General features: G+C 42.6%; 1 protein-coding gene across 1 annotated transcript in view; it reads left to right on the plus strand.

The window, feature by feature from the left end:
• Positions 1–13,759, plus strand: part of MAP1LC3A (microtubule associated protein 1 light chain 3 alpha) — a 39,556-nt gene that overhangs the window by 11,009 nt on the left and 14,788 nt on the right. The window contains 1 exon segment of the mRNA XM_028734898.2: positions 10,914–10,969. Within this exon segment, the coding sequence (XP_028590731.2) occupies positions 10,914–10,969 (56 nt within the window).

A 13,759-nucleotide genomic window follows, 5' to 3' on the forward strand; every position in this document is an offset into this window, starting at 1 on the left:
GAGGAAAATGCAAATGTATAAAAACTCAGGGGAACCCCGAGAGCCAACCAGAAGTCTTAAAAGCTAGAATCTTCTAGCACTTTGGTGTATGTGTTTTCTCATAGCTGAAACTAGTTCCCAGATAGCATGCCCTCTGGCCTTAAAGCATAATATGTCCAGATAACACAGGTGTCTCAACTTGCTGAGATCATTCCAATTGTTAGGAAGTAGCATCTCTTCCAGAGACCAGTTTTTACCCCAAGGCGCAAGTGATGGCACCATTTTCTTGACAGGGTTCAACAGCCCAGTGCATGGAATTAACCTACCAAAGCATTCCTGGCTGCCCCCCCCCCCACTGTGAGGACCCTTCATCCTGCCCCTTCCTTTGCTGAAATTAGGGTTGAAAAAAGCCATCTGTTGTAGCCAGTAGAAGGCTAGTTGCTGTGTGTTGGAAATTTTGGAGTCACCACTGGGGAAGGGTTAATTCTTTCTTTCTTGCAGCAATCCCACCCATCCCACAAAAAGAGCCCCCCCCCCCCCGGGGCAATTGCAGTTAGGCTCAAAAGAAGTATTTTGGTTCCAAGAGAAGGCTTTTTTTCTAAAACTGTTGCGCTTTTGGAGACTTCAGTAAGCAAGGGTGGGTTCCCTGTAGGCTGTGCTGTCCAGAAATATCACTCCCTCCCCTCTTTAGGTTTGGGGAAAGCTAAAACACTTCCTTGCATTGAGGGGTGCGTGCGGTGGGTGAGGGCCCACAATTGTTTCTTGGGTTTCTGAATGTGCCCATGGGCCCTGTTTCAACTGCATACTTAATAATGCTTCGAATAACTCTAATAGGGTGAGTCATGCCAAACTTCCCTTTGCAAAAGCCAAGCTTATTCTTCCTTTGCAGGACCTATTCTTCCATACATTTAAGAGCTTTAACAATGCTACGACCCCAATCAGAAGGTCCTCATTCAACAAAACTGTTGTTCTCCCATAAACAGATTGCATGCATGTATGAAAGCGGATCGAGACACCTCCTCCCTCTTAATGCCACGTTCAAAAGTGTCTGTTAAACTTTAGGACTGGGGCAAGAAAGGTTATTTTTGAAAAATGACAACCTAAAGGCTCTGATCTGGCATAAGTATCCTCTTCATTCTTCCCTAACATTGGGACACTTGATCTTCAAGAAGAGAACTTTTTAAAAACAGCAGTAACAACTGATAATAATTTTATGCTGCAGAGAGATTTTGTTTGAAGACTTTTGGGAGTGGGCAGGTGATAAACCCTCTAAAACTATCAACCTGTAATATTTCCACTCTGAAAAGAAGGAGGGAAATAAACATGTAGTGGTAAGAGAGGATTCAGCTGTTTACTGGATAGTTTTAGAGTTATGGTCATTCAGTGGTGTCACTGGAACATTGCTTGCTTATTCTCTCGCCAAGCTTCATATTGCCATGGCTATAAGCTGTTGATACCCCTCTCCCCATTTCTTGAGTTGCATCCATGCCAAATATTTAAAGCACATAGCTTCTTCCAAAGAATCCTGGGAAACGTAGTATGTTAAGAATGCTGGGAATTGTAGTTCTGCAAGGGGTAAATTATTGTTCCTATTATTATTATTTGGGGGAAAGTCATATGCTCTAAACATGGTGTGGAAGTGACCCCAAGTCACAAGCTGCAAGAGAAGTACAGTGGTACCTTGGGTTACAAACAAATTGGGTTACAAACACTTCGGGTTACAGACTCCGCTAACCCGGAAGTAGTACCTCAGGTTAAGAACTTTGCCTCAGGATGAGACAGAAATCGTGCGGCGGGGCAGCGGGAGGCCCCATTAGCTAAAGTGTTACCTCAGGTTAAGAACGGTTTCAGGTTAATAATGGACCTCCGGAATGAATTAAGTTTGTAACCAGAGGTACCACTGTATGTCATTGGTGGCTTTGCCAGAATTACTTGGTCTTCTCTTTCCTATAGCAGTAAGGTACTCAAAGCGCAAGTGCCTTTCATTAACATCCAAGAAAACAGCTACTTTATTTGTTTCTTTGGCAAAAAAATTATACCCTACTTACTGTTCTCAAAATGTGTTAACAAGCAAAGAAGAATGTAGTTGTGTGCTTAGCCCAGTCCTCCAAGCTATGAGGTTTCAGGGGAGCAGCACTAGGAATGAGGTCTTAGGTGTTTTGTAGTATTTGTATTTATTTAACAAGCTGAGTACAGGTGGATCACAGCTTAGCACTCCCAACAGATCCCCTCCCCCCAAAAAATCTCAGACCTCTAGATTTGCTTTCTGATTCTCTGTTCCAAAGTACAAGCTGCGTGCCTTGTCCTTTCCATTCGCAGACAAGCGCATGAACACATTCCATAGTTTTGAGGAGGGAAGGGGAATCCCGATGTGTCATCTTTCCGGATCCCTCCAGACCAATAATAGTTTTGTTAAACCTGCATCATGACCAGGCAAAGGCCCAAACATGGCCCAACTGGTTTCCTATATACTCTCTGTACCTTTTAATCCTGAATCTTTTCCAAAATCTTCTCACTGGGACCCCTGAGATGTCATTTAGCTCCAAACCGCATCCCATAAAATGTCTTCATAAAAATTAGTAGCCATCACAACAAAACATTGCTAATACAAATTAAATCAGAGGGATGGCATTAAAGCAACATCTTTCTTTTAAGAGCTTTGCCTAAAGAGAGTGGTCTTGGCGGCTCATGTAAAAGGACCAGTTTCCCCAGATCTGCGACTGAATTTGGTAACTGGTTCTAGCCAGCCAGCCCTGAAAGAACGTTATGGAGTGGCCACCAGCCTGTTGGATGGTGGGAAAGCAAAGAGGTTTCTCCCCACCAGATGTCACACAGTGTGAGGAAAACACTCATTACAGTTATCCTTCCTCAAAATCAACCCCCACTCCTCCAGTTTTGTTTATCATTTTCCCAGGATGATGAGGAACCGTTAATGAGCAGGTGTCTCCCAAGGCACTCTTCACAAGTTCAGTTGTTTACACTATCGAATATCTGCCCAGGACTCCTTGTGGATTTTGTTTTCTTGTACATTGCCACTCTCTCTTTCTTCTTCATCTCTTGGCTTTAGGACTTAAGCAATCAGGTTTCAGAGATTATCGATGGGAACTTGTGCTTCTAAGATGTCCTAGACGCATCCCCTTATTATCTTGGGTTTATTCACAGGTCACTGTGTTCTCACTAGAACTGTTAACATCTGATATAAACAGCCTCCTGCTATTCCCATTATTATTTATCTTGGAAAGAAAGAAAGACTCTGAGTTTGACTGTGTTGTTGACACTCCAGCTTCTCTTCTCCCCTGAACATGTGACCAGGGGTTGGTTGTCCCTCCATCAGTGACCATGAAATCAAGGTCTTTAAACTGTCCTTGATCAGGGCTCCTTCCCAGAAAGCGCATAGGACAGAACTGCAAGTACTTAATCAGCTAGGCCTGATTGGCTTTTGTTTGTGCTTCTGGTACAATTATAATACAGTACACGACTCTCCAAGATTGTGACATAAATCTCTTTGTAGCATGTGTAATTAACAGCCTCTGTGCAAAAATATCCATCTGTCAGGCTTGTGTTTTAATATTTATCCGTTTCCCCTTTTGGAAACCTTATTGGGACCAAACCTCTCTCTGTCATCTACCATTACTGGGGCTACAATGAAGCTGAAGCTGCCTAACTTATGGCTGACCTGTTTTGAGAAAACGCCAGCCACTTATGAAATGTCCTGACTTGCTTGATTGCAATGTGACGTGTAATGTATTAACAGAAGTGGGGAGGTTCTGGCTGGCGATGGAACTGGCAGGTTTGGTGTCCTCGAACTCAGAGGTAATTTGGCTTGGTGCATTGGCACCCATTTAAAAGATTAGCATGTAGTGGGTGTAACTATCCAACAATAACAACTCAGACTTGCGGCACCTCTATCAAGACTAACAAATTTATTATGGCATAAGCTTTCATGGGCTAAGCCCTGTCTACTTAATCAGGTGTGTATGCCATCTGCTACCACAATAAACGTGTTAACCCTGACTGTGCCACAAGAGTCGTCTTTGTCTTTTGTTGCAACGATAAAGCACAGGGCAAATGAAATGATAGCCCCAAGGAGCAGATTTCTTGCCAGTGTTTGCAGTCAATGATTCGCAAATCCCTTTCCGAGCTCTACAAACTTAGCAAGTTGCAATAATGAATTTATGTGGACCAACTTACAGTTGAAAGTTTGGGTGACAGTTTTCAAGCCACAAAAGACTCTTAGATTGGGTGCTGGCGGGTGGGAGGGTGGATAGATGTTGCTGGGCCTGGTGTTTTCCATTTGTGTTATGTCTCCAAATATTTTGTCCCAGTTCTGCCTCTTGGGCCGACAAGATGCTTCAGTTTAGAAGTACTTTTCTGTCCCCCTTTTTTGTGCACATGTGCCTGCATATTAAAACCAAAACTGGACGCACAGGGGCAAATTCTGATGGTTAGCCAAGCAGTGCTTGGTGCTTTTGTCTGCAGCAAAGCAGTGCTCCTTGGGTTTCACTTAGTGGAAGGGTCTGTTTTGCTTCACACTCAAAGTCTTGCTTACCATTTTCTCTTGGTGTTCGGATAGCATTTTTCCTCCAGGATGCATCAACCACTCCAGGAGGGTGTTTTGATCTTGCGTGACTTGGTTTTCTTGTAGCTCTCTAGGTTCATCATTGCTCTCTGATTGCGGCATGCTGGACCTCTATTCATTCACACAAGGAGACTGGGATGTAGAATTTTACTCTGTAGCAGCAGCAGCATAGAACTAATGACCCTATGCAGTTTACCAACCCTCTCATTTCTGTGACACTGCCTTGCTGTGATAATTTAGCAGTGAGCCATTGCTAAAAGTGAGAGTTGGGTGGGGAAAGACCAGCAGCTGCTCCCTGCTTCCCTGCTATCCAAAATAGGGTTGGAAAGAGAGAGGCTCAGGCATACCACTGGATTGCACTGACAAGAATACAGCAAGGGAGACCAACAAAGAATACTTCCTGTTTCTGGTATGTTGTGGAAGGGAGCCAAGTGGGAAAGGAAAAATTGTTTGTGATAGTTAGGGGAGAATCCTCCTTATATAGGTTTCTGGGAGGTTGGCTAGAGAGTAATCCTTACAGTAACCTTGCAAACAAGTGTTTGTGGCCCTCCATATGTTGCTGGATTATATAACCATTGGTTATATAGGAAATTGAAGTTCCACAATATCTGGATGGTCCTACTCTTGTAAACCCACAGAAGTGACGAGCCTGCAGAAACATAAATAAACCTAGCCTACTAAAAGGCTAGGATCTGCTTTGTGTGCCCCCTTGTTAAGGTTACCCATTTGAGGACATGGTTGATTAATTAGATTCTTTGCGAGTTTAGAAAACACTTGCAAGACCCCCTCAATAACATTGCCTTGGTTTGTTGATTGCAGTGAAGCAACCTTGTCCCCTGTTTCCCCAAGAACTTGCTGTTCCTGCTTGACAGCAAGTGGAATGATAACAGATATTGCACAGAGTTAGTGTTCTTATCTACCTTGCTGCTAATAATGAAATCCCCTTGCAAAGAAAGCTCCGACCTCTCTGCTTACTGTCAGCTTTGCTGGGGCTGGAGGTTACCTGAGATAGTTTGCATGTGATAATTTGATTTTAGTCTTGTTCTTTCTTTTGGATTTATCTTTGTGCAACCATCAAGTCCAGCATCCCATTTTCAACAGTGACTGATGGGATATTATACTAGTGGCAGGCTTCGTTTACTCCTGGCGGATTCCTGTTTACCAATACAAAATCACCTCCAGCTACTTTTGTAACTAAGTGGAAGAATTTTAATTTTATTTTTACTGTTTTGTTTTGTCATGTGTAACATCCCTCACTTCCCAGTTGAGGCAGAAGTTACTGTAAGGCCGTGCAGCTTATAAACATAATGTTGCTGGTGTAGCATTTTTCATTCTGGGGAGGTCACCTTCTTCCACCAAGTGCACAGCTTCTGTAGGGATGTGCATGGAGCAAAGAGGGAGGAGGAAACCCTGCTTGTCCAGCCATATCAGCGCTGCTGATCATGCACTGGAGCCAGGATTGCCACCCACATTCACTTGATTGTTCTTTCCACTGAAATTAATTGCAAGCGTTCAACATAACTGAAACTAGGACCATACATGCCTCACACACATCTTCTATTTGACCTAAACTCCCTTCTGCTGCTACCAATAAATAGAGTAGCTGTCTTTTGATAGAGCATCTATTGGTACCACTTGTATCCCCGTCTTCCTCCAAGGAGCTGAGAGGAGTATTTTAGCTTTGGAATGTTCCTTAAGAGAGAGGTTATACAGTATTAGTTATCCATGTTGACTCCTGGTCCATTCCAAGCAGAGATGTAGAATGTTGGTCTCAAATGTTCAAGAAAGGACTCCTACTCCTTTTCTCCCAGTCCTTCTGTCCTGGCTATCACTTCCTTTCTTATTTAATGGAGATGCTCTGGATGTTTGAAGACTATGGCTTCTAACACTTTGGTAAAGAGGGAGTATCCATATTGCTGTGCAAGCATGAATACTTGCACTGATGGGATGCTTACTTAGTGCTCCATTGGATACAAGCCATACTCAACTTCCCATAGTGCCCTTGATGGCGCCAGGGGATTGTGGGAAACATAGATGGCCACCTGCAGCTCCCACAGCCAGGAAAACCCACCAATATAGGAAATACCAAGGATCCCCTCAAATCTGGAGCCAGCCCTGGATGCAGCTCCCTTGGGTGGCTATTCGTGTATTGTGCTTTCTCTTAGTGGTATAGTGGTTAAGAGCGGTAGTCTCATAATCTGGGAAACCGGGTTGATGTTTCCGCTCCTCCACACGCAGCTGCTGGGTGACCTTGGGCTAGTCACACTTCTCTGAAGTCTCTCAGCCCCACTCACCTCACAGAGTGTTTGTTGTGGGGGAGGAAGGGAAAGGAGAATGTTAGCCGCTTTGAGACTCCTTCGGGTAGTGATAAAGCGGGATATCAAATCCAAACTCCTCTTCTTCTTATCAGTTTTTCATAGTCCTTTGCCTTTCAGTTTCTTCCTACATAAAAAAAATATGTGTTCTGAAAATGGCAATAGATTTAATGCCTCTCTGTACTAAATTCCTCCCTTTTATTCCTCATTCCAGTTTAAACTTGCTTGATCTGTAGGATAATGGCTTGCAGATTGCTTCCCTCCCCCTCCTCCCAGTGATCTGGGTGCTTGTTGGCAATTTTAGCTTGGCTGACTTTTCCACAGTGGATCTGACACAGAACAGTCAACTCTCATCTTCACTTGTATCAGATGCTGGGTAGCCATTAGCTGTGATGGAACCATGAGGGTGAATGCAGAGAAATGGTCTGCTTATTTTTTTTGGGGGGGGGGTTGGTATGTTGAAACTAGAAATATTTGCACATTTCTTCAATCCCTGTAATCTCAGTGGATTCAAAGGTGCTTTTGGGCTTTACTGGCTCTATTATTTCTATCCTCACTTCAATGCTTTTATATGAAAAATATTCATGCATATAAATTACTGGTGTGTGTGCGTGTGTCTGGTTCACCCGTGACATACTGTGAGCAGCTGACAGCATATGCATTTGTAGTACACATATAGATTATACTAAATTTGAATGATCTTTGATGGTGCAGTAGTGCTAAGCTGTACACTTGGGCTGGCTCATTACTCACAAATGGACCCTTCCAGTTCTATCTCATTTAAATTCTTGTGTCACCGCAGAATAACATGTCATGCTGAGTTTGCATGAAAAAGGTTGGCGTAACTATATCCTAAGTCCCAAGCCTGAAGGAGACAACTTCTCCTAGATATTGGAAATGCACCATGAGCAAGAGGGTTGCAGCTAATGCGCAGAACTATAGGTGTATGTGAGCTACTGTGGTAGTTAAGGGTACCAGTTGGGTGCTGGAACTCCCTAGTTTAGGTTATGTTGGGTCATCTTGGACTTGTCTCTGTTCTCTGCCTCCCATCTGTTATAGAGGGATGATGATGATGATAATAATAATAATAATAATAATAATAATAATAATAATAATAATAATACTGGCCTTAATTTTATATACTTGTTTTATGAACCATTGGAAGCACTTCAAACACTTGTTAAAATAATTATTATTTCCTTTTTTAAATATAGTTTTTATTAAATCTTCTGTTTTACAATTTAAAATACTCACTTTACATCCTTAAGATATCAGTGACTTCCCTTTTCCATGGTTTATTTTACATATCATAAATCACTGCATATTTTACAAAAACTATACCAATCAGTATTTCATTATTTACACTGTTGAATTTATCTTAATGTTGCTAGCATTTTCAGCTGTACACAATTAACGTTTTCTAATCTTCTTTAAACATACGTTCTTCTTGTTCTCTTATTCTATATGTTAAGTTTGCAAGTTGTGCATATTCTATCTACTTAAGTTGCCATTCTTCTTTCGTTGGGACCTCACTCATTTTCCATTTTGGGGCTAACAAAATACGGGCCACAGTAGGAGCATACATAAATAAATAACTTTTTTTGACACCTGGGAATTTCAGTCCCCAACAGAAAGGACTTTGGTTTTTTGGGGAAAGTACTTTTAAACATTTCCCCCCAATTCATTATGGATCATTTCCTAATACTCTTTTACCCTTTTACAAGTCCACCACATATGAAAGAATGTTTCCACCACCTCTTTGCATCTCCAGCACTTATATGATTCAGTCTTATACATCTTAGCAAGCCAACTTGGAGTTAAATACCATTTGTGGATCTTTTTCAGGTAGTTCTCCTTCAAAGAATAATGTGTTGTACACTTCAAGTCACTTTCCCCAGACTTTTTCCCAGAGGTTAAAATTTATATTGTGTCCTATATCTGTTGCTCATTGTGAAAAATAATAATTTTTTCAACCCTCTGAAATACACATTGTGCCCTTTCAGGCTAGGTTTAAACTAGTGTACTCCTTTCTTTTTGTACTCAACTTTCCACCCTTTCTCTAATCTGCAGACCACTGAGATTCTGTGGCAAGGATGGGGAACCTGTGCCCCCCCCCCAAGTTATGTTGGACTACACCTCCCATAATCTCTTGGACATTATGACTGTGGCTGATGGTCATTGTCATCCGAACAGCATCTGTAGGGCCACAGGTTTTCCACCCCTATTCTATTGGGATGAAGCAGCAGTTGGGCTTGAGGCAGGGTGGGAGTGGAATTTATTTCCTCTTGTGTCTCCCCCTCTGTCTCCAATCACTACCACTTCAGTTTACAGTGGTACCTAGGGTTAAGTACTTAATTTGTTCTGGAGGTCCGTTCTTAACCTGAAACTGTTCTTAACCTGAAGCACCACTTTAGCTTATGAGGCCTCCTGCTGCCGCCGCGTCGCCAGAGCACGATTTCTGTTCCTATCCTGAAGCAAAGTTCTTAACTCGAGGTAATATTTCTGGGTTAGCGGAGTCTGTAACCTGAAGCGTATGTAACCAGAGGTACCACTGTATCGGAAATATATCTGGCATCAGGAGACATGAGCAGTGAAATCTCTGTAACAATGTGGAAACCATGCCTGAACGGAACTAAGAAGACTTTTCTTTCCCTCCTAATGAATGTGCATAGAGCAAGCATCCCAAAACAGCTGGAGGGCCGAGTTTTGGGACTACAACTCCCATCATCCTTTGCTAACAGGACCAGTGGCCAGGGATGATGGGAATTGTAGTCCCAAAACAGCTGGAGGGCCGAGTTTGGGGATGCCTGACATAGAGTGTTTCATTCTGCATTTTTGGTGTCTACTAATTTATGTGGGCTGTTTCACGTGTTCTATAGGGACAAACCTGGATTTGCCGCAGTGTGTACTCAGCAGAGAGCTACAGCTATTCGTGATGAGGGCAGGTGTATGATCTGCTTGCTTTCAAATGCATGTCCCATCCACATGTTTGTAGATGTATTACTGGGACTTCATGGATATGCCTTAAAAAGCAAATGTATAAAGTAGTCTTCCTGATTGTCCTAGTTATAAGGAGATGGAGCGTGTGTTTTGTAAGCTGCTTTGAGGGCGCTGAGTGACAGAGAAGTAGCATAGACATCCTGTAAATAATACAGTGGTACCTCAGGTTACAGACGCTTCAGGTTACAGACTCCGCTAACCCAGAAATAGTACCTCGGGTTAAGAACTTTGCTTCAGGATGAGAACAGAAATTGGGCGGCGGCAGGAGGCACCATTAGCTAAAGTGGTACCTCAGGTTAAGAACAGTTTCAGGTTAAGAACGGACCTCCAGAACGAATTAAGTTCTTAACCCGAGGTACCGCTGTAATCTGCGTAGGCTAAGGCATCCTTTTACATCAGAAGTTTGGCTTCCTTCCTGAATCCTTTCCTGATGAGCTGGCATAAGCCTTTCACAATGTGGATAATGTCCAGCTTAGTTACATGTAGGTCAATGTAAATTACCATCTCATTGCTGTAGCAGCTCTGTACTTTGGTGTTTCCAGACAAGGACTTAATGTTGCAAGCCAGTCATTGGCAGCAGGTTTTCTGATTTTCCATGGAAAGGGGGAAATTGGGATTAAATGGGGCAGGGATGGAAGATTCAGGGTGGCATTTTGATGCCAATGGCCTCATGTGGATGTGGCAAATAAACAACAACGTGTGCATGAGCAGCACCAATTCCATAATAAGTACTTGTCTGGAAGCATCCTTTGTGTTATCTAGCTAGCTAATCTGCATGGTACCCGACTTTGGGTGTGGGTGGATGTCAGGTGATATACAAGACTTCCCATAGATGGGGGGGGATTGCTATATAAATAGCAAATATTCTTATTTATTGCTGTAACTGCTACATTCTGACCACTGTCCCAGTTTGGTATGAGTTGTATAATCCTGCTTGCAAACATTTGCAAGGTTTCTCCCCCTCCCCAATTTTTTATTGAAAAAAATAGCCAGGAAAAATCTTCCAAATTCCTAAATCTGCTATTTTTCCCCTTTTACAGCGGATCGTTGTAAAGAAGTACAGCAGATCCGAGAACAGCATCCAAACAAAATTCCAGTGAGTATAGAACGGATGGTTGTGTGGTGTGTGTGCTTTTGTTTGAACTTCTGTGTTCCTGTGTTCCACGCTTCGGTTTTGGCTCTCATTGCCAGCCTGCTAAAGTTGCTCATTTTCCTCTTACATGGGCCGAGATGGAATCGCTGTATTGTTAAGACTCAACATCTTGAAAGCAGAAAATAATAAAATGGGGCCTGTCCCCTTATAAAAATTATAGCCAATATTTGAGGGCAAGGATATGCACTCTGCAGGTTGAAGGTGGAGATGGAGGTTGAGGGAGAAAGCCGTTTACAAGGCATGCCAATAAATTCAAAGAAGACAAAAACCAACAATTTAGCAAACATGCAATAAATTCAGTGTTGCAAAAGAAGCAATCTTAACTGAAATACGTAAGTACAAAGCAAAAAGAAATTTGACAATAAACTTCAAACTGCTGGTACAAGGTCTTATTTACTCCAGGGAGCCTCAGCTGCCTGGTTTAGGCCTTATCTGCACTATACATTTAAAGCAGTATTATACCACATCAATCTGTCATGGCTTTCCTCCAAAAAAATCACGCAAATTGCAGTTTAAGGGTGCTGAGAGTTCTTAGAAAACCCTTCTTCCCCTCACAGAGCTACAATTGCCAGAGTGGTTTAAGAGTCAGTCCCTCTTCCCAGGGATCTCTGGGAAATATAACTAGGCCCTTGTAAGTGACCAGCTCTGCCAGCTGCTGGCAATGTTTATTATTTCCTAACCAAAGGGAGCAGCAAAAAGAAACAGCAGTCCTTTTAATTACAAGGGCCAAGCATGCTACGTTTACTTCCTACATGGTTTGTGGCTCTCTTTTGCTCACCAACCCATCCTATTTCGAACTTTCCTTCCCAAACAGTTCTTTGGGCTCGGGATTCTAATTACAACATTATCAAACATTTATCTTCTCGATTGATTCTATCCATGATTCTATCCTCCTGGCTTTAACCTTGAAGCAATCAAGTGAATGCCAAAGAGAAATTCAAGTTTCTCTGGGGAGGTAGTTGCCTCAAGGCACAAACATTACTGCAATCTCTTTCACTTGTGCCAAAGCAAAAGCGTACCTGGTACTCCAGCCTTATCAAAGGACGAATTGGAGAGTCTAAACTAGAAAGCAGTAATTTTTGCATGGGAGAGACTTTCCAGGAAATTAGCCTCTGAACTGTTTTTTGGTTGTGATCATATACTTATTCCTCCTCTTTTTTTTGTCCCGAACTGAAAGAATAATGTAAATTAAATAATAATAATAATAATAATTTATTATTTATACCCCGCCCATATGGCTGGGTTTCCCCAGCCACTCTGGGCGGCTTCCAACAAAATATTAAAAATACAATAAAACAACAGACATTTAAAACTTCCCTACATAGGGCTGCCTTCAGATGTCTTCTAAAAGTCAGATAGTTGTTTATTTCCTAGACATCTGATGGGAGGGCGTTCCACAGGGCAGGCGCCACTACTGAGAAGCTCCTCTGCCTGGTTCCCTATAACCTCACTTCTCGCAGTGAGGGGACCGCCAGAAGGCCCTCGGAGCTGGACCTCAGTGTCCTGGCTAAACTGTCATCTGGATATCTATGGGTGCTTCTGGATGGGTGCGCAAGCTTCCTTTTCTTTTTTTGCATCTGCACAAAGATGTTGCCATCAAGATGTTAGCCTATGTTTCCTCTACCTCCCCACCCCACATGAATCTGAACTTAATCTTTTAATCTGAGAAATCAAAGAAACTTGTTGCAATTAACTCATCTGCAGTGTTGGCTCGTGGAAGAGCAGGGTCTCTGGGAAGGGGTATTTGACCTCCTTAGAAGCTCCCTATTCCCTGGATTGCAGCCCTTTCTTCCTTGTTCCATTCACTTGCATGGAGCAGAGGAAGAGGAGGGGGCTGCAGCTGAGCACCCCCTTGAAGGTTGAATGCAGCAGTTCTCTTGCTCTTGGATGAACATGAGGAGAGCGGGAGAGTGCCCAAATCGTAATTTTTGCCTGAAGTGGCAGAAGAATTTAACACAGAAGAATCTTGCCGTGTGGAGCTATTCTCATTGTTAAATCAGATTTCCGTGAATGCTTTTAATAATTGTGGGCCACTAACGTCCTCTGCCACTACTTATAGATTTCCATCATGTTGGGTTTGCTTGAGGCAACAACTTGAGGAAGAATGTGTCAAGAGCAACAGAATAAATTCTGATAGAAGATCTAAAATTTAGTCAACAGGGATACCCAGATTGTCTACTGAAACTTGCCAAACCTTGGGTTGGAACAGGGCAACAGTTCACATGGGCAATAGGCATGGCTAGCAGGTAGGGAAAGAACAGAGGGAGTCTACCAGAATGGCTGGTTGGTGAATTACTGGATTGTGAGTTACGGTATATATTGGCATGAGAGTCATTGCTCTCAAAAGAACTATATTTCCTTTTTATGAGCATTCAGGGCCTCCCCTTTGCTGCTTTGTTCTGTTGACAGCTCCAGCAATGTCAGATTCCTTCTGCCGTGGCTCAGAGAAATGTATACTAGCTCTTTTGTTATGAGCATATTGTTCCATTGAAATATGAGTTCTTGAAAAATAACACGGTTGGCTCTAGACTTGTGCTGTTCTCTCATCCAGTCTCCAAATACTGCGAAACTTAACTTCCTTCATAAATACTTAGCCATTGTCGCTGGGTAGCAATTGCACAAAGGTCAATGGAACCATTGCTGCCTGTCTATGAAAATGGCACAAGAGCAGGCAAATTTAATCTATGCATTATGGGGAGAAAGGAGGCAATCGATCACAATTTCCCCATTTTT

Source organism: Podarcis muralis, chromosome 5 (assembly GCF_964188315.1).
Source record: "Podarcis muralis chromosome 5, rPodMur119.hap1.1, whole genome shotgun sequence".
Lineage (NCBI taxonomy): Eukaryota > Metazoa > Chordata > Lepidosauria > Squamata > Lacertidae > Podarcis > Podarcis muralis.